The sequence below is a fragment of the Anopheles ziemanni genome, chromosome 3, assembly GCF_943734765.1.
Source record: "Anopheles ziemanni chromosome 3, idAnoZiCoDA_A2_x.2, whole genome shotgun sequence".
Classification (NCBI taxonomy): Eukaryota; Metazoa; Arthropoda; class Insecta; order Diptera; family Culicidae; genus Anopheles; species Anopheles ziemanni.
The window spans coordinates 10,006,254-10,026,982 of record NC_080706.1 but is presented as its reverse complement, the minus strand read 5'-3'; the positions used below and the strand labels follow the sequence as shown (position 1 = coordinate 10,026,982).

The window sequence follows — 20,729 nt, the reverse complement described above, 5'->3', positions numbered from 1 at the left end:
ATGTTGTTTTTTTGTCGTGACCTTATTTTTCCCCATGAATACAGAATGGTAATTTTTCAAACGACCAAAATCGATTTTTCAATTCAATAAAGCCAAGAATTGGATGGTAAAACAGCTTTCCTAGTGGAAAGTTTTATTGAAAAAAAAAACTACCGAGTACGTCATTGTATCGACCGAAAGTTTGGCCACATTTGCCCTTCGTCGCGATTCAGCAGCATCCAAAGGCGTTTCTTATGGGGCAGGAAAATCTACGCTGCAATTGTGCCCATTTCATCGGAGCGCCTCTAATTCTTTCTTCAAGCGAAACGATGAATATTTATCAAACATTTCATTCAACGCCGCCTTCGTTCTTTTATCTGAACCTCAAGCAAAAAGGTTTCCTGCCGCAAATTCTGGGTATCCAGGGTTGGCCACAGTCGAGCAAGACGCCCATCCGGGTCGGGTGAAAATAATAAACCAACATTGCCGGAGGCTCATTTCGCTGAGGTTCCTCCAACTGACTCCCTTTTATTGTCCTTTTGGTTGGGTTCGGTGCAGCCACCCGTTGTTCTTCTTCTTATCGGCCATCAAGCTAGGACCGGAAAGAACAAAAATTGTGTTTCACCCTTATGCCGCTGCCCGGGGCAGGTCGGAAAACTCAGAACAACGACTAAAGTTGCGCTGGTGGATGCGGATGCGCAAACCGAAAGCAATCCGAAGTGATCCTTCGTGCGACAATAACATCCGGCTTTTAGGTCAGGCGGAAAATCAATTTCACAATAATTAGCTTTCGATTGTGATAGTGTCATTTCGCCCGAAAGAGTTTTCCATGGGGCAGAATGGCTAGATATTTCCCTCGGAACCATAAACAGGAATGTCCAATTCTGGGAAAACCCAATTGAAAGAAAATGAGAACCATCAGTGTGCGGGTTTTTATTTTATTTTTTTAATGAGAAGCAGACAGTAAAAAGATATGGTTTTGTCTCTTTTCCGACATTTTCGGCTTCGCTGGGATGCTCGTCTGTAATATTCATACATATAATTGTAATATCTCTCCTCTAGCATCCAACCCGTACCGCTCTCCCGCATGTACGAGCAGCGCTCGGAACTGCCATTTGATTTGGCAAGCGCAATAAGACGAAGAAAAACCCGGGAGGGCAACGCTTCAGCGATGGCGGCCATGAATAAAAATCCAAGCACCGAATTATTTATGTTGGTTCGGTAAATTTTCATTAAAACCAGATTTCCACCACCAGCAGCATCCAAACCTCGTTCGCCTTCCCACGATTGGACCGCTTTGATGTTGGAAAGTTTCCAAACCTTCGGAGACAGTCCCTCTCCCACAGTCCTGCCAGCTTTTCTTGCCACAATCTCTCGTTCCGGAGAAGGCACATCAAAAATGTATGAAATCAAGATGAATACCGTTTGGCCCCTACGCTTCGGAAACGGCGAGAGGGGGAGTAGCGAGCTGGGCGCACTCTACGGTAGACGTACGGAAAATTGCGTCGTTTCGGGTGTTTGGTTTTGAGATTTTCAATCCCCTCCGCCCCTTCCCTAAGGCCAAACATGCTCCAACAAGGCTGGTGGAAAGAAAGCTACCATGGAAGAATCGTTGGGAGAGGAGGGGAGGGCTGCTCCGGACGATTGAAAAACAAAAAGGAACGGAACAGCAACAACAACAACAACAAAAAAATGGCAAACGACCATAAATTATATGGCCAACTTTTCCACCGTCATAATCTGGTAATAAACGTTAGAAAATAATGTGCTCGAATTAAAAACAATTCCGCCTTCGCTTTCCGCCTTTGAGAGTGGTTGCCAAAATTGGTGCACTGGCTGAGACTTTTTAATTTATTTTTCTACCCTCTTTTGCACAGATAGTTTTTTTTATCGCGGTATGGTTTCCAATAAACCTACGTAAGTTATAAATATTTTGGCAAGAGTATAAATTAGTTACTTGGAAACGCATAAAAATTGATGAGACTGATTTGCTTGTTTAAGAGTTTGTATCCACAGGGACAAGCAAGTATATCCAAATTGGGAAAAAACTATATTAGTATTTGAAAATTAAAGTGTATTTCTGAACAAAATATGTTTTTTTTTGTAGATTTATAATTGAAATTAATATAATAATAATCGATTGAAAAAAGTATAAATTTGATTCATCTTACATTGGACTAACACTATAATTTAAACTTGCCGGTCTAATAATTCCGACACGGGTTCCGGTTCCGTCTGAGTTTTTTTAAATTTGCAATAATTTGCTACCGTTTCGCATAGTGGGGTGAGGAAAGGCAAGATGGCGTTCCGGCTCCGGAAAGCACCACGTGATGATTCAATTGGTCATCGGACGTTTTAATTACAGGTTAAATTTCGCACCTCCGGTAGATTAATGTTTGCACAAACTAATGACTTTGGCATTTCGCCCTGGCCGTGGAAATTCCGTTCCCGTGTTTGTGTGTGCGTGTGTGCATATGTGACCGGTCGCATGAAAGCTGTGCAAAATGATTAATAAAACATTTGAGTTAAATTGAAATAAATTAACAACCCGGCACCAACACCGTTGCTCGGGAAAAATGGACGCTCGCGATGCGAAAATCATTTAACGGAAGACACTAAACAGTGCTAGTGACAAAACCGGCCTGGCTTCCGGTTTCCAGCGCACTGCACATGCTGTGGTTGGTCGCGTCTGCCACCATTTTATCGATTTTCCTCCGAACCACGGCTGGGGAACGACGAAACGGTACCGCGCTGGCGAGGCCGAAAGGCATAGGAAGGAAATTTGGCACACTTGGCACGGGTCGGTTGTGGCATTTGCATAAGTAATTTATGACCAACACACCGAGCGGCGAGTACATAACCCCACGGACCGGCGAGTCGGTAGTCGACTCCGGGACTAGGACTATCTCATGCTGGGTGGCTCATAATTGCTCGCTAATTCGATTCCACTTGCCGCTATCGGGCCGGATTGATGGATGCACCGACGCGGCCCATATAATGCTGCCGAGGGGGGGTTAGCATTAGATGGGGGTTGGCTGAGTGGGCAGTAGGGTTGGTGGAGGGCGGCGAAGATTCATGCAGCATTTATCCGCCCGGAGTCCCAGGGTGCATTTGTGTGTTATCAATAATTCCGGTTCATTGTGTGGCGGAAATGCTCGGCAGGTGTGTTTGCTGGCGCGTGTCTAAATTTTGCCGTGTGTCGTAAAATTTGTCGAACCTTTTGACAGTAGATTAGTTCGAAAGCGAGCATCATAATATAATTCCTAGTCCGTATGCGGGGTTTGATTATGGCTTTATTGAGCTGGGTTTTAATTTAAATGGCGCTTTAACTTTATCCCAAATTGAAATAAACTATATTACTTTAAGAACTGTTTTTTAGAATTTGATGCGTTCGGTTTAACTAACTCACATGGAAGCATCACAGCTTAAAACAGAACTTATCAAAGTTTGATAAAGAATATGTTTCAATTTCCCGATGTAGCAATTTTACTTGATGTAGAGATGCTTAAAAAAAATTAAATGATTCGTTAATGTTTGAGAAAGTCATTTTCTCGGATGGAACAATAATCATGCATTGAATTTAAAAAAATTGTGAAAGTTTTGCATTGTTTGAAACATGAACCAGCAAGGAAATTTTTGGCATAAAATATAGTTCAAACAATTATCGATTGTTTATATTTCCGTTGTCGTTGGGTTGTCGTCTCTTCCACGCGACTTTTATCACGTAATAAACATTTCTGCCGGCAAAGAATTTTCGCTCCGATGATACCATGATTGAATTTCGATTCGATTATGTTAATTTGTTCGCCAACGATAATTGAAACGCTGCACAGGCGCAAACACCCCGCTCTTACTCTTCTCCTTGTAGGTGCTGCCGACTTCGTCCCTCGTCCGGGAATGTGCTGTCGATGGCAACAAAGTTGGCCGGGCCGAAGAACCAAGCGGAAGTCCAGTTGGAATGGTTTTGTTTTCCACTTCTCCATCCCGAGGTGGGAGTATCTTCTCATTAATCAGTGCTTTCCGAGGTGTCAGCATTATGTTTTCACCGGCACACCAGCTCCCGTTTCGGATTGCTACCCCGGCTCCTCCGAAGTAGGATTGTTCGAAGCCGATCGATGAAAAGGCCCAACGGGGGGCGAACAAGCGGGGAGACTGTCGGAAGAAGGTAAAATGGTTATTATTTCGAGTGTGTTGCTCGTCTCAAATCGCGACCGTCCGCAGACCATCGTTACTGCGTGGAGCTCCAACACCATGTCATGCCAGAGTTGGAATGAATTCTTCTTGCGGACTCCTTAAGGAAAAGGAAGCGTAGAGAATAAACGGGAAGCACGATCTCGAAATACACTTTGACTTTGGCAAGTTACGGGTGGGAGAGAGGGAGAAGCGACCGAAGGGTGGGACAAAAAATTAATCAATCGTGATTAGCGAAACCGAGAGACTCGCCGGGGCACGATGATGTTTATGATGGGCGCTGCGTTCCGGAGATCTATTACGGTGTGGAATCGTTCGCTAAAGTGCCGTACGTGACATTTGTGCCCAGTTTTTCCGCCTCCTATTCTCCTGCCGGCATCGCAGCCGCCTACGATAAATCGAGACCATGATGCAAAAGAGAGAAAGCGAGTCAGTCGAGCCTCGTTCGAGCAAGCGAGAAAGGTTGTGAAATAAAGAATCGTTTGAAAAGTATATGGAAAAAAGGTAAAAGAAACAAATGAGGGAAGCTGGCTACGTGGCAAGTACATACCGTCCATCGTGGCGGGGGACAGGACACTTACGGATAGGAAATTGGGCAGCGAATTGTGAAATATGGCTCACGGAGAAATGTATGGAAACGGTTTCGTCAGCGTATCGTTGGGGGAGCCACAGAACGGGGAGCTTGGTGTGGGCAAAGGGGGGATATAAATAAAAAAGAAAAACGACCTACGAAGCGCACCGCATACATAAGAGTGCCAACACACGCCCACCAAAGGTACGCTCAAATCGGGATAAATTCGTGTCGTCGTAGTCACGTTCCACTTGCTTTCACAAATAAAATTGGGAAAATCCCGGGCGTAAGTTGGCAAATCAGTCGCAATGACTTTTCCGAGTGGGAAAGTGAGAAAGCCAACGTGAGAGACAGGATATTCTGGATGTGTTTGAGGTTCACCGAATTTGTTGTCTCTAAAATGGAAAAAGGAAAAACGAATGGTGGAATGAAACTTGCCTAAGTGAGGTTATTATTTTAAGGGATTAATTTTTTGTGTCGAAATTTCATCGCTGTACGGCAATTGAAAACGTAGCTACCAGGAAAATTACTGCTGGAAAATGGAAAAATAAGAACTGTGCGTTAGCAAAAAACGAAAAATCTATATAAGCCAGAAATGAATTAAATTAAATCCAGCATGGAGTCGAACATATATCCCGGCCACCACCATAAGGTCAGGGGAAAACTCTAGGAACTTCCTTTCGCTTGTTGTGGAACACTTGAAGCACCATCGAGAAGAACACATACGTCGGCAACCGTCTGTTGGCCATCAGCTCGGTGTGCGATAAAGCAATTGCAAAAATTCGTGCCTTCTGACAACCTCTCAAAGAGTATTTTCCAGTCTCCTTGCCTCAAAGTTTCCTCCCGAGAATTTCGGGCGCTTTCATTCCTGGTTTCGGTAAAATAGGCGAAAATGGACATCACAGCCTCCAGGTTGGAAATGAAAAATTACGATACTGAAAGGGACAAGAGAGAGAGAGAGAGAGCGCTCGCACGCTTCATTTTCATTCTTCAGTTAGGCGCTCTTCCCTTTTTCTTTTGGAACCCGCCCGCTAGCAGATGGGCAGGAACGGGAAACCGGTGGAAAACTTATGTACAATCTACTTAAATTCAATACACAACCCGCGAGTCCGACCGGAGCCCGACCGGAGCCCGTCCAGACGGGGGGAAATTTAATCAAAACGGCACCATCTTTTTTGCGTATGTCAAACGCGCAAAACGATCCACGACAAACACACCCAAACACACACACACACACACACATGAGGTGAAATTGAAACCCATCTCTCAGCCGCCCACGACCCCCTTGAAGCAGGGAAGAGAGTTGGCTTATCAAAAGCCGGGAGGACGGTGTGCATAATTCACCGATTGGTGTAAGTGAGACAGATTGTTGCCCCGTGAGGATAGTAGATAGGTGGTGAAGTTGGGAGCAAAGGGAGGAAGTATTTATGTACAGCAAGGAGTCTGTGCTTGGAAAAAGGCGCACGGTGGAGCAAACCCGCCTGGACACAGTGGCAGAGAGGACACACACCAATCATACGGAATGCGAACCGACTTTCACACTGGGTGGAGCTAATTGTACGCGCACTATAAATCCAATTATCCTTCGACCTCCCCGCGACCCGATTTCCACCCAATGTGCGTTTTCTTCGGCGTTATGGTGTTTTCTCCCCCAACTACTATTCTATTCAATTTCCAACCCCGCGAAGATGTCAACCTCGCGACGACAAACGGCAAGCATTGACTTTCCGAAGGCGTGGCTTCCGAACGGTTTTGTTTGACAGCTGCGGCCATAACAATCTCTCCTGCTTGGGAGCGTGTGTGCGTGTGCCTTCCATTCGCGCGTTTGTGTCTCCGCCCCATTGCGGATACGGATTTCTCTCTCTATCTCACGCTAACTCTCTCTCTCTCTCTCTCTCGTTCAATCATTGTGTGCTGGAGAGAAATCAACGCTACGAAATCTCACCTCATATTTCTTCCCGACCGTCCTTGTTGTGGCAACGAATGACGAATGATAAGGCTGCTTCAGGATGACGACTTACCAACACAGGGGTGGAGAAATACACTCACAGCACTGAGGTAGTTGTGTGAGTGTGGTCACCCCAACGAAAGGCAAAACCAAAATCGAATGAATAGTCGAAATTGCTACTCCCTCGTCAACGCGTCGACGCATTCCAACATGTGCTTAGAGAGGGCTAAAATCTGAGGATGTGTGTGTATGTGTGTGTGTGTGTGGGGGCTGCGTGCCTGAGCGAGACGGGAAGCCGAAACGGAGCGAAAATATATCGACACAACCTTGCGTCGGCATGGACGCTTTCCTCGGACGGACGGAACCGTCAGTTTTTCAGCCACAAACACGCTGCAAGCACATGCACCGGTCGTCGTCGTGGTCGTCGTCGTTGTTGGGCTCTACTGAAGGCTCCACGGGAGTGTGGATCGCGCTTCTTTCTTTCTCCTATCGGTCGTGCAGTCCGTTCTGTTGCGTTTGGGTAAGGAATGGGTGAAGGAGTGGCCGGCAGGAGGTATGCGGTGTTTACGTGTAACGACACAACGAAAAGTTTTCCCGTTACGTGAAAATTGTGGACGGATCCTGTGGTGGCGTTATTCGTGCCCGTAACGCATCGTAACGCCTGGTGACTGTGTGCTGCTTTGACAGCCGATTGTTGATTTTCTTTCGAAACACCGGTGAACGTGTGCTTTTTTGTTATTTTCCCTTCCGATCGTGTTGAAAAGCTATGAACCCTCTTTCACCTTTCTTTTTTGTGTTATTGCTCACTCTTTCGCTCTCTTTCGCACATGGCTGATGCCTTCCTGTCGTAGGTTTAATCAATCGACCAGGTGTGAAGATAGTGGATGTCCGAGTTTGTACCATCAGTTGTGAATGTGCTCGCAAATCGGTTCTATCGTTACAATCCCTGAAATACATAGCCAGAAAAGGATGGCATTTAATTAGTGTATCCTACTTTATTTGTAAACAAATTGACAGTTGATGTATACAAACTGAAGGATGAGAAAAATGCAAAAGTTAAAAAGAATTTGAGACATGTTGAGGTGAAATCTCCAAACAGTATATTTTGAGGTCAGTTTTATACAAACAAAGACTGTTGTGAAGTGAGCATAACAAAACTGGAACAAACTCTCCTTTGACACAGTATCTGTTAACGTAGCGGGCAGCATACCGTGTATGAATAACAAACGTCTGCACGTGCCAGGTAAAACAAACCATCGAGATTGGCTTCCATGCCTCCATCGTTTACTTCTGCCGCCAACGGACTGTTTTCCTCTACTGACAGAATGCGAGAAAATACATGCGGTTGTGCATTTGTTTGTGTTTGCAAATGTGTTTTGTGCTACTCTTCCTGTGTGAGCATGAACTGCATGTGCAATTGGGATGCACTTGTGTTGGTTGTGTTTGTGTAGGCCCCATGCGACTGCTCTCTGACTCTTGCTGCGCCCCGTTAATCAGTGGACGATTTGTTAGTTGTTTTTCACTTAAAACGCTCGATTCAGGTGATGTTTGATTGTTCTCTGTGACTCGTAGTACCAGAAGATGTGTCTTTCAATTGGCAAGCACTTATCGTTCTTAGCGTGAAATATTGTGATCTCTGTAGGTTTATCAAAAACACCATTCCAAGCCATAGTGGCTGGTGAGTCTTGTTGGGAACCGAATACGGAAGAGCTGTTTTTATTACGGACAGTTGTGCAAATTTCATAACAAATCGTGTGCCTACAGGCACGATAGTGTGCGTTAAAGCGAATGGTGTGCAAACAATTGTATCAACGTCATCGGGAACTGAGTTACGGAGTTATACACTACATCCATTGAACTGCATTCAGCATATCCTTTCTTGTATCCTTTGTGGCTCCTGAATTTTTCTCGCAGTCCGTTGTGGAACACCTACGATGTTTCCAAAGTTTTTCCTTACAAATGAATAATGAATTGCTGTTCTTGGAATCGTAGGGAGACCATATATAATAATATTAAAATTGAGCTGTAATCTACATTTAGTCTTGTTAGGAAAAAAACTGCAAAGCTTTTCAAAATAGATTTTCATAAATTTTACAGATTACGGATTACAATTTTTTGAAACTATGCTAAAGAAAAACTAGCAGAAGAAATATAGGAGTGGTACAAAATGAGTTAACTTTCTTAAGCACAATAAAAAATGATGTTGCTTTTCGCATATAACATAGGACTGATTTTTACATTCTTTATTTAAAAAAGACAAGGTGGTGTGACTATTTCCGTCGGCAAAATTAAGACAGCTGAACTGAATAACACGAAAAACATTCCAGTGTTCGCTGTGTTGGCAAAGTTCTTGATTAAATAAATAGCAACTTGGTTAAATGTTGTCAACTCAACTGTAAGGCTGAGAATGTTTTAATACGTATGAATGGTATTTAACAACATTAAATTGTGTCATATGTTTTATCTATTCGTTATATTGAAGCTTTACTTTTATTACCGGGATCGTAAAAATTGATGATAAAAGTGTATTGTACACTTAAGAAAAGTGAAGTGAAAAAATATGTCACTAAAATAAAAACATTATCACAAGTGAAGGATGAAAACTTGTAATGTTAAAAGTGAACAGAGAGACAAAACTCTCAACAATCAAAACGTTCTAAAATTGAAATCAAGAAGTGAGATGTTTAAGTGAAATATCGCTGCAGTACATTGCACACCCAAAACCCGACGGCTAATTGGGATCATACGCGTGATTACAACCAGTACCATACCTGTAGTGACCGTTTTTCGAAGGAGAAATTAAAAGTTTACCAGTCATTTCAATGTCAGCAAGACTGTGGGCCTGTGGTGTGTCAGGTGTGAAAATAAGAAGGTGTAAAGTGTAGAAACAGAATGATTAGTTTTAAAAGTTGGCAAAACAAGTGAATTTTATATCAGTACTATATGACAAAGTAGGCTGAAACATAATTGATTGTTGAACTTCGCCCAACCGCGTTGGATTTGTTGTAGTGATCGTTCTTATAGTGAATGTGCAAAATCTAGTGATCTGTTACGTCCCTCGTATCTGAACGTGTTTCCTCCAGTCCAGAGTTCTGTTTGGTGATACCCTTGTCTCTGGCCTCCAGGTGGCATCCGCATGAGTGGCAGTGGTCGACGCCAGAACCGTTGACGCCTCGCAGTCGTTGACGCTGTTGAGTTCCCGCGATGGTCCTGGAGCACCAGGGAATGCTGCAGAACCTGCAAACGCTCGGCTCGCAGCCGGCGCTGCAGCTGTACGCGGCGGCGGCTGCCGCCCAGTTGGCCCCCCGCAACCGCTCCAGCGTGCCCCCGCAATGGGCCCCTTTCCTACAGTTCGGCGTACCGAACGTCTTCGGCGGACACTTTCTGACGAGACCGCGCTTTGGGCCGCCCGGCGCTCCGCCCAACCTGGCCGGCCTAGGAGGCGGCGCGGGGACGGTCGGGGGCGTCGGGGTGGGTGCCGGCGCCGGCAGCCTACCGGGGGGACTCGTGAATGGGGGCTCCCATCCTAACATATCACCTCACCGCACGATGCAGGGACCACCGAGTGAAGACTCGAACGATGATCGAGGTAAGTGAAGTCGGTGTTTAACGAATCAAACCAAACACTGATGTTTGAGGCAAACAATAATTCATTTAGTTCCTCATTGATGCACAATTTAATTAGGGCTATGTCGCAACGACAAACACGTGAACGATAATTGGCGGCGTACGATCAAGAAAATGTCTTTCCCCACCCGTCCCTTTGCATGCGCAACATCCACCGAGTGTAAATTAAATCAAATCGCGTACATATCTCCGCCAGTGGAAAATTGAGTACTAATTAGACGCCTTTTAAAACCGCCCGTTCGCTGACGCCCCGTCAAAGCCGGGTGTTGTCTTGAAGGGCTTGGAAAAATAACAACAAATATGATGCTTGAATGAAACGCCGCCGAACGACGGCCGCATCATCCCGACAGCAGCAAATATGAAGCGCTGGCGTAATGTAATTGTTTACTTTCCTCCGCTAACGAGCCCAACATTCCCCATGTCCGCGGCCACACCACACACACTAAGAAGGGCACGATTATTAACACCCATTAACGATGCGGCAAGTGCAGGCAGCTGCAACTTCGCAAGAGATGTGCAGTAGCAGCTCCACTGTCTTTGCTGCGACGGAGCAATTATTCAGTCAAAATGTCGAACGCCAGTCAACCCGCCAGCCCGACATCCTGCCCCGGTGTCCCAGCCTAGATTAGACAAACACACACACACACACGCACGCCAAACGGCCCCGTTTCCTGCACCCGTTATTATCATTTTAATATTGAGCCTCCTTTTTAATAATCTGCACACCCCGTTCGGGAAGGGGATTGGAGTGGAGTGTAATTCAATTATTGCGCACCGATCGGAAAACCTCTCCCCGGGTGCACGATTAAGTGATGGCAAGTGTCTAAGCACTAGCAGCCAGCAGCCGGGAGCCCTTGGGCACTGCCTACACACACGCCGTCAGCATTTGCCAACGTCCAGTCGTCGTGTCGTTGTCGTCGCGATAATGACAGTAATTGGAAGCTGCGAGACTTTGCGCAAGGGTTTCGTCGCTGGCTCAATCTCATCTCGCCCTAATTGAACGCCAATCGAATGTTGATAGGTTGAGCGAACAAAACAAATAAACTGACGAAAAACGCACCGAGACACTGACTCCCAAAGTCTCCCGGCTGTGACATATTGGGCAGCTCGATGCGAAACCAATGATTTTGATTTTTTTAGTCAACCTATTAAACTGATTGTGCTAATGAGAGTAATCGTAGTGATTACCAGTGCCAATGATAGTGTGCTTCGGGTTGTTTCTATTCATTTTTACTTAACAATCACATTTGTGGACGAAACTAAGATTAAGGATAAGGCAGACGATTAGATTCGTTTGAAATATGGCTTGATTGATATAGAATTCGTTTCGACCTTTCCTCTTTTTCATTTGTGTAATTTTTTCTACATTCTGTTTAATTTTTATTTACGCAGCAGACTCTACCACGATTGGGAAATGTTGCGCTGGCAATGCTCTAGCCAACACAGCTTTTCCGCTACCAGAAACAAAGTGGAAGCTGGAATGGAAGTTTATTGTTTTACAAGTTATTTTCTCTCCTTTTACTGGCACCATTTATTAAACAAGCTCGATTTATACTGCCCGGATCGGTTTATGATCTTATAAGTTTGGGGTTGTCATTGAAAAGCAATCGAAAATAATAAACCTAGTGGCTAACACGCATCCCGAAACGGGGGACAACATCGTCGGGCGAAAATTTACCACCCATCGAGGATGAAACTGGACGTCATTCGATCCGTCCCAACCGGTAGCCAATCGGAAGTCGGCATATCTTTGCTCGTTTGCCAGCTTCCCCGGGATCGGTTTACGGCGGACATTCCCTTTTCGGTGGTGCGAAGCTGTAATCCTCGAGTCCCGTTCGAAACGTTTTGTGGCGATTTTCGAGGGTTTTATACATGCGTTGGTGGCGCGTTCCAATCGGTGCCCTTTTTACTGGAAGGAAGGACGGAAGGAACGTAGGCTTTTTCGGTATAATTTTATATCGATTACGAGCAGCGCGCGACCGGACGAGGGTCGTATTTATTTTGCAATCAAGCCGCTTTTCGGATCGGCGCCTTCGGTCAAGTGGATGGAGAATGTTCTACGGAATGGGCCTTCGAGAGGGTTATGAATGGGCTGGATTTTATTGGTGGTCAAAACAAGCGTTAAGATATCCTAATAAGACTTCAAAACTGTAATCTATCGTTACATTTATAACCGGTCTCTTAAACAACGACTGTTTTAGAGTATACAGGAGTACAACAGGAGTAGGGTAGAATGGATATTTTTGGTGGTTTGAAATAAATGCCTTTCATATTTACGACACAGAAAAGTTGGTTTTACGTGTGAAGGCACTTTACTCTAGTCGAGGTCGATTTTCTTCACAATTCACAAACCATGAATCAAATGTATTTTTTATTAAAACCATCAAAACTGTCCCACATATTCCATCGTTGAAAATGATCCTCGACACGTTTACCAATGGTTCGTCAAGTTTCACTCAAACGGCACATAATTAAAAAGCATAGCGTTTGGTTGCATTAACCCCGTTGCACTGCCAGCTCCAATAAAATCATCGAATATCATCATAATGTCCTCACCGATCCGATCGATATCATTTGCATACTTAATATTTTTTTTTGGTTGCACGGTTATCCCCCGGCCTCATGTTATGGAAATTGACGTTCCGAATGGGGGAGGGATGGGAAAGGGAAAACAGGGAACAGGGTCGAAAACACCTCAAACAGTCACATTCCTTCGCAGGATGCTGCTGCCGCTGCTTGCTTGCTGCCGGTCGAATCTCGTCAACGGGTGTAATAATAATCGTAACTAATCGGATAATGGGACTCCTCCTCCAGGTGCTTCCACTTCCCCCGCTTCAGGCGGCCAAATACGAAGGGTCCGAAACAGTCACAACGATAATCGTGTCATATTTTCGGGCCAGCATCTCAATAAAGAAGCGCCCGAAGAGCTTCCATTCCGTTCCCTCGGTCGCGCGCGGTTTTCCGATTGTGGTTTATGCGCTGTGGCTCCCGCTGGCAACGGTGTTCGGAGCATGTTCGATGTTTTGGAACGGAACCTTCAAATTCCGGGGCTGGTGGACGGGTCTTTCTGGTTTCCGATGCCGCAAGCAAACAAAGCCGCGCACAGTTTCGGGTGCACAGCAGGCCAAACATTTGAGTATGATGTCTTAGCTAATTATTTTATTAAAATCATCTTCCTAGCACCAACATCAGTGCTCGTCCGTTTTGCACCGTCGAACCTGCTATCAATGGGTGTCGTTTTTGCCTTTCGCCGGACCGTGATAAGCGCGCCCGAAAAGAGAAGATTCCAGGAACCCAGCGAGCAACTCTTCTCGCGGAGTGCTGACCTTTGCCAGAGCTGATTGAAAATTATGCAGCACTGCCGATATGCGCCAATTTCGACCCGGAACGTCCCGGCACAGGGAAGGGAGCTAATCTTGGACCCTGTTGTGTCTTCCCTAATTTGCTGATTACCGGTGCGTGTATGCGTGACCGTGGCGGACACACGTGTGGCGTGCCGTTTTGCGAAAGCAACGGCTTTTTGCTGTTTGTGTTCTGGAGTTCGACGGGAATTATTTTGATAACCCAATCATTTCGCCATTTGAACATTAGAGTCGATCCGTTTGGGCAGAGAAACCCTAAATGAAGAAAAATAAAAAACAAACATAACGGATGCTCGATGCGTCTCATCGAGGCAATAAACCATTTGACTCGGATGGTGTATTAATTGCCTGCAATGTCTGGTAAATGCTGATAATCGTTGGTCGAATCGTTGTCCGGTTATCTTTGCAAAAATGAAAAATAACACCGTTGGGTCGTTTGGTGCCCGGCGAACCTCGTATACCTTTCAGTCGGGGTAAATATTTTCCAGCCTACAAATTAATATTCAAAACGCACCAAACTCGCGAGGCGACAGTCCCGGGGAACCGGTTCGGCCTGCCGGGTGATTAATGTAATGTCTGCGATCATCCTGACGATCGATTGATAATAATTATGATTGTATTTAATAAAAGCTCGTTGCCCCAGCGTTACCGGGCCAGATGGAGGAGGGTGAGGGGAGGAAAGTGAAGGTTGTTTTTTTCTGAAAATGCTGTTTTAATTTGCCCCGAACAAACAAGTGCCCGGTGGCGTCCGAACGCCCGGTGCAGACATCTCGCGTTGTCAAAGTTGAAGAGCGGGTTTTCCAAACTAAGTGGCGAATGATTCTAATTACATTTGTTTATTATTCCCCGTAAGTGTTCATTATCATTGCGCAAGGCGTTTTTCCTACCCGTCCTCCACTTTTGCCCGGTTCGCCGATGAACAGCTTTCCGGTGCGCAACACTAGCGCGCGATAAACCTGTGGCGCCACGCCGTTTGATTAGACATAAATCATTAACCCAACACGCCCGCTGGGATAGATTAGGCCTGTCAGTCTCCCGTCCTCACCATCCTAATCAAGGGCCTGGAGGCGCCACCGAAGGGTTTCCCTCACAGACGGAACCACGACGCCCGAAGACGCCATCGAAAGTGGGTGAATTCGGTGCTTCGTACTTGCGTTCCCGACCCTTTCATTGATTGTTTGCCAAGCCTTCACTCCACAAGCTCTGACTTTGTGATGCTGACGGCGCCGGAAGTTGATTGGATTGACCCTTTCGAATGGCCCCCTCCGATTGTTCGGTGCGATTGCGTTCCGTGAACTTACGCCCATGCGTGCCTCCACTATCTCGGGCTTGTTTGACTTTGTTTCGTTGTTTTTTTTGCGAAGAATGAAGAAGATGTGAAATCACAAAATTAAAAAAATCTTTTTTGTCGCTCGGCTCTTAAACACGGCAATTAGAAACGGACCACCCCGATTAAAACGGTGCGCTTGGGAAGGGCGACAAGACCAACATTAACAAGGAAAGAAATGCAATTAAGTCAAGCCCCAAGCATGCTGCGGGTACTGGAATCCATTTCCGCTTCGCGTAGGCCACCCTGGTTAATCTGGTTTGTTTGACTTGTTCTTTGTATTTTGTTTTTGCACCCCCTTACCGAATGAAAGCGACAGCACAAGCCCGCACAAGCATCCAACTCTCAGACGAATAAATCATCGTTGAATCACTGAGCTGCCAACGCAACCGCGGATTAGTCGGTTAGGAGCTTCACAAATTTCGGGTCAGAAAAGTGTGACCCAAAAATGTTGCTCCCACCACAGGAAGTTACACATTTTTCCAGGAAGGCTTGCTTTTTACGTTTGACTTGCACAATTTCCTCCTTCGAATGTAGCCGTGCATTATCAGCACTTACTTGGAATCGTTTTGCAATCACAATTAGGTTCTCTTAATCCTGTGCGTGCAACGGATGGCTGAGTTTAATCATCACTTTCTCCGCATGTCAAGCGTTTCTAGGAATTGCTAGCTAGTGAAATACGTGATAATATTTTACATTCAATTATATGGTGTAGAACGCACGGAGATGAATCAACGAGATGCATTCCAGATGGACATTTGATGAGATGTATAACTACAACTGTTCCTTGCTAAGTCTTGACTATCATTTACTTTATCCAACAACATATCAATTTTCAAAATCATCCACCCCGTAGTTTATGGTTATTGAATCATTTTCTCAAATCAATTCAATTTATATCCTGTATATCGTTTTATTTTGCCGCGAAAGTACTGCTTCAACACACGAATGCCTAGCGTCATCGTGTTCGTTCGTATTGCGTTGAAATATTGAAACCTAAAACAATTCCCATGCCCATAAACAATTCGTTCCCGCTTTGGTTTTGGGCGAAAGTGCGATGCTTTAAGGATTCCTTCGGAATATTCTTTTGTATATAACAAGGTCCTTATGGGGAGCAGTGAATTTAAATTTGCCTCAGGGTAGTAGTATATGCGATGAGGAATATTTTGCTAGGCCGTTGTATGGTGAGGAAAACTTACAAAGTTGGATGTACTTTAGATTTTCGTAAGACTCAATATGGAAAATAAATTCTTTAGAAAATGCTTAGACTGTTTTGTATCAAACTGTGTAACGCTGAGTTTGATTTAATTGCCCGGCGCAGATATTATTTTTGATCCTCTCCTGCGTAAAGTTTTACCGAAGCCAACGATGTTTGCTTGCATAATGTATTCCTTTTTTATTTATGTCGGTTAAAGCTTTTTAGCTTCCATTTTCACAGGAATACCGAAAATCAAAAACAAAACAGACACACCGAAAAAAAACCAAACACGCTGAAACTGCGCTGCATCACTGCTTAACATACATTTCCATAGGTTTTCAATAAAACATAAACGAGCACCGAAAGGCGTGATCACCAGCATCGTTACTATCATCATCGTCGCATAATAATCATAATCAGCTTGATGCCGGCGATCCGTGTTGGATCGGATTCCGTTGCGTGCCAGTAGGAGGATGGGTTCTTTTACTTTTTTCTTTCGTTTTTCCCTCAGCTTTAGTTTGTTTTTAAATTCAGCTTTGGGGAGGAGAAACACATTTTATCGTTTGAGTTTTATTTACTTCTCCGCTACAACGTCTTATACATTGGATTGAAAATGGATTTTCGGTTAGTTGAATAACGCCGGCAGGGTTCGACAAGAAATCATAAGCAGGGGGGTTTAAGGGCTGCTTGATGGGAAGAAAATGTAAAATGTGTAATATCTTATACATTTCCCCAGCACATGCGAATGAACTAGAAACATGCACCAAACCATCGGTTTGTTGCAGTTCTGCGAAGGACCTGCACGTCGGGAGCAGCAGAACGAAATGGTTCCATTATGGCTTTTTGATGAGAATTTATGCGCGGAACGTGCTTAAAATTGACCGTTAAAGTAGATCCGGGCGGAATTTCACGGTGCCGTTATAGTTTCGCGCTCCGAGGAACGCCGACGACCGATGAATTGTGCCCTGTGTAAAGGCTATTTTAGCAAACCCGACTCGCTGACGAATTCACTTTATTGCAACAAATTTATGGAAATTAAAAGCGCGCGGGAAATAAACTACTTTTAACTACACTGCTGCACACTATTTAAATTTAAACCGATTGGAGTGTTGTACCACTTTTGCCGTAAGCGCTCCACTTCAATCGCCGAATGGTGTTACGCGCTACAGGCCGGTCGGGAAGGAATTAATTGCCCACTTCAAGTCCCCCTTTCGGTTCAACCCTTTCTAGAGGTTTGGTTCCAACATCTCGTCCTTGTCGTGTTTTTTCGGTACGCGGTGAGTTCCTTCCAACATCCAGTCCTGCTCCTGCGGCATGTCGTAAACCTTCGCCATTCGGTGCTAATGAGTTGTAACGAATGTAATTTAATTCATGCCGGTCGACAACAACAGGCCGCAACCTTGTTTGCGAGCAGTCCTTGTTGACTTGTTTGTGCGAGAAGAGACAGCGAAAACGAGAAAGAGAGTGCGCATCCCTGGTTTCCTGCAAGGGATGTTTTCCGGCGTGATCGCCGTTTTTTTTTTTTAGTGTGTTGATGCTGAACCTAAGCAACGAGAAGAAGGAAGGAGGCATTTTTTCCAATTATAGCCATCCCGACGAAGGCGAGAGGGTCGATGATGACGCTGTTGTGGATCACGGGACGCAGCCGGGATCAGATAAGGATTTTCCATCACCGAACCGATGTGATTGCGGGGCACGATTGTTGGTGTGCCGGGGTGGAAATAGAAATGGAAAACGAAACTGTCAAAGTGCGAGCTGCTGTGCGCCCGGTGACAAACCGAACGCGCAACGCGAATGGGGAAGCAACGGGTTATCGGTGGCAGGAAATCTGAAATTAAACACTTTCAAAATAGACAACCACAGACAGCAGACTCCCTTTGTTTGTTTGCTTTATGCCCCTCGAACGGCCCTCTCGGGAAAGGCCCTAGATCCTCTCCGGGGTGTGTTCGCATTTTGCCCAAAAACCCCTTTTTTCACGCCAATCCGAAAATCGTACCAGCTGCTTATCAATCCGTGAAATTATTTCAAAACTCAACCCAAAACGGTAGGCTTTTCCGTGGAATAGGAAAACAAGTGCGAGTTCCATGGGGTTGCGGGAAAAATATGTCTAAATACAAGTTCTCGCTTTGAACTTTGACTTTAGGAAAAGCGAAATTGGATAATTACTTTCTGCCATGTTAAGCACCGCTCCTTTGGATACCTTGCTTTGATATGTTTCAGTCAAACGCTGTTTCTATAGAGGATCCCAAATAGAACCTTTCAGCAAAACATAGTTGAATTTATTATTTAATTTTATTTTTGCTTACGTGTCGGTTTTTGTGCCGCTTTTCAGTGTCATTTGATCACACCCTGATTTGCATAAGATAATGAAAACAAATTTCGCGGAGTCTGCAGACATTCGTAGTCTATTTCGCAATCGAATAAATCCTGCCGTTTATTCATCCCTCAAAAGGGTACCGATTTCCTACTGCCGAACGTTTCTCCGTTGCGCATCTTAATCAACCGTTTTTTCCAAACTTCACCTTTTGCTCGGCGCGTCAACGCAATCCTTTGACTGGCCGAATTTTCCGACACCAGCAGAACTCTACTGGTTTCATGCGTGCACGCATTTCCTTCAGTATGCCCTTGCAAGAAAAACAAAAAATAAAAAAAGGGTCCTCGAAGTTTACGTTTATTGGCCTATTTTGCCCGTGACTCCTTTTTGGGGCCAATTTTCCGTTCGGTAAATCCCCCGCTTCCCACAACGGTAGCGTGGTAGTGGCTTTCCCAGGGGAAAATAAAATCGACACACACGTATAAACACATACACACGCACACACCTAGTCACTTAAGGCACCGACCGCAAGCCAATAAGAAAGAAGCCGTTCCCCTTTGCCAAAGGCCGATGATTGTGCTGATTCAAATCCGATTCGATACACATTTGTCTAATAAGCCGTGTCTGAAGGGTTGCGAGTGGTGGGGGCTGAAGGAACCGGAAAATCCTAAGACCAATGCCAACACGCACACGCGCACAGACACACACACATATGCATGTTGGAAGAACGGGTCTTTTATGGCCACATTCGGAAAAACGGATCCATTGCGTTTCCGGAATCGGTTTAGCTGTAAGTAAGCATTCGTAAAAAGATCGCTTTGTCGCAAAAACCGCACTTTGGGGGTTTTGGTTGGTTGGCCGAAGGGGTTGTGGGTGTGGGTTGGTTGAGTTTTCTCGAGCTGCAAAAGAAACCACAGTCAGACGAGCGATCTAAAGGCTTGCAGAGGCCGAAGGCAACGGAGGTAACAACGTTGGCTTCCGGAATACGAATTGGTTTATTTGGCGTGCCCTTTTTTACGGGTGTTGGCACGAAGTGGCTAAAGTCCGAACGACTTTTGCCTTTCGAATTTTCCAACGAGGGCGTAGCGAGGGCGAACAAATGGGAGGGCGGTTTGCGGAAGGGTGTTTGAAGTGGGTTTGATTTGAGGGTTAACGTGTGCAAAACCCCGCTGGGAGTGAAGGTGTATGTTGAGTCTTTGTGCCAGGATCAGGATTAGCTTTGTACCTCCTTTGCTTCCTTCCCTCCCTCCCTCCCCCCTACACTTGCTCGTGAAGGTGCGAAGGATTGTTTGGAGTTCATTCGTCGTAGCGCATGGATTGAATTTATTGACCGCATCGGGTCGGAAAGCATCGGAACGTTTGGAAGTGTTTGGCAATAGTGCGAAAGGTTTTACACCTTCAGCAGTTTGTTTGATTTCCGTTTTTTTTGTGAGGCAAATTTGCATCCACCCTTTTGGGGCGATGAAATGTAGGGAAACAGGAGTCAAAACCGTCGTGCAAATATTGCCGTAAATAAGTTACATCTTGTGTAGAAAAAAGGCATCCCCAACAACACAGGAGAAGGGAGGGATTTTCTGCAACGTTTCCGAGGGAGAGGACGAACAAACGATTTTCCGACGAAGACTGAAGGGTGGACAGATGGTTGAATTGGTTTCTTGATTTTTTGATCGCACGAACACTTCGTTCCGGACCGTATGGTCGTTGGCAAGATTCTATTATGGTCGTAGGAGAAGAACGAAACAAAAAAAAAGGGAAACCAACCAATAATCTATGTCAACCACAACAGTTTACCTGCTGGTTGATTTTTTTTATTTCTTTCACCTTCCCGGTGGAAAACTCCTGGTTTTTATGTTTGGCTCTGGTTTATGCTCACCCTCGAACAGCAGGAGGCTTTAACCAATCGATTACTGCTGGTAATAGTCATCAATTTGTACCGATTTGTGGCTCGGTGATTATACGCCGAGCATTGTTAAATTTTTCCCAAATAATGGAGACAAATGGCAATTGGTTGCAAGATGGAAGGGACATTTTAGTTGCTAAGAGATGCAAATAAAAACAGTTAATATTGAAAATATTTACAAGGTCTGGTGAAACAGGAATCTTAACTAAGTAACCCATGTTTTTCGATCGTTTTACAATCGGTTGCAAACGTCCTCGACTCCATGTAAGCAACCTGATGTCACCTGAAACTAAACCAGATTCCCCGTTCACC

General features: G+C 45.1%; 1 protein-coding gene across 1 annotated transcript in view; it reads left to right on the top strand.

Moving 5' to 3' along the window:
- The first annotated feature begins 9,893 nt into the window (after positions 1 to 9,893).
- Positions 9,894 to 20,729, top strand: part of LOC131287137 (homeobox protein unc-4-like) — a 70,589-nt gene continuing 59,753 nt past the window's right edge. Inside the window, exon 1 of the mRNA XM_058316156.1 lies at positions 9,894 to 10,278. Within this exon, the coding sequence (XP_058172139.1) occupies positions 9,894 to 10,278 (385 nt within the window). The remainder of the gene's footprint in view (positions 10,279 to 20,729) is intronic.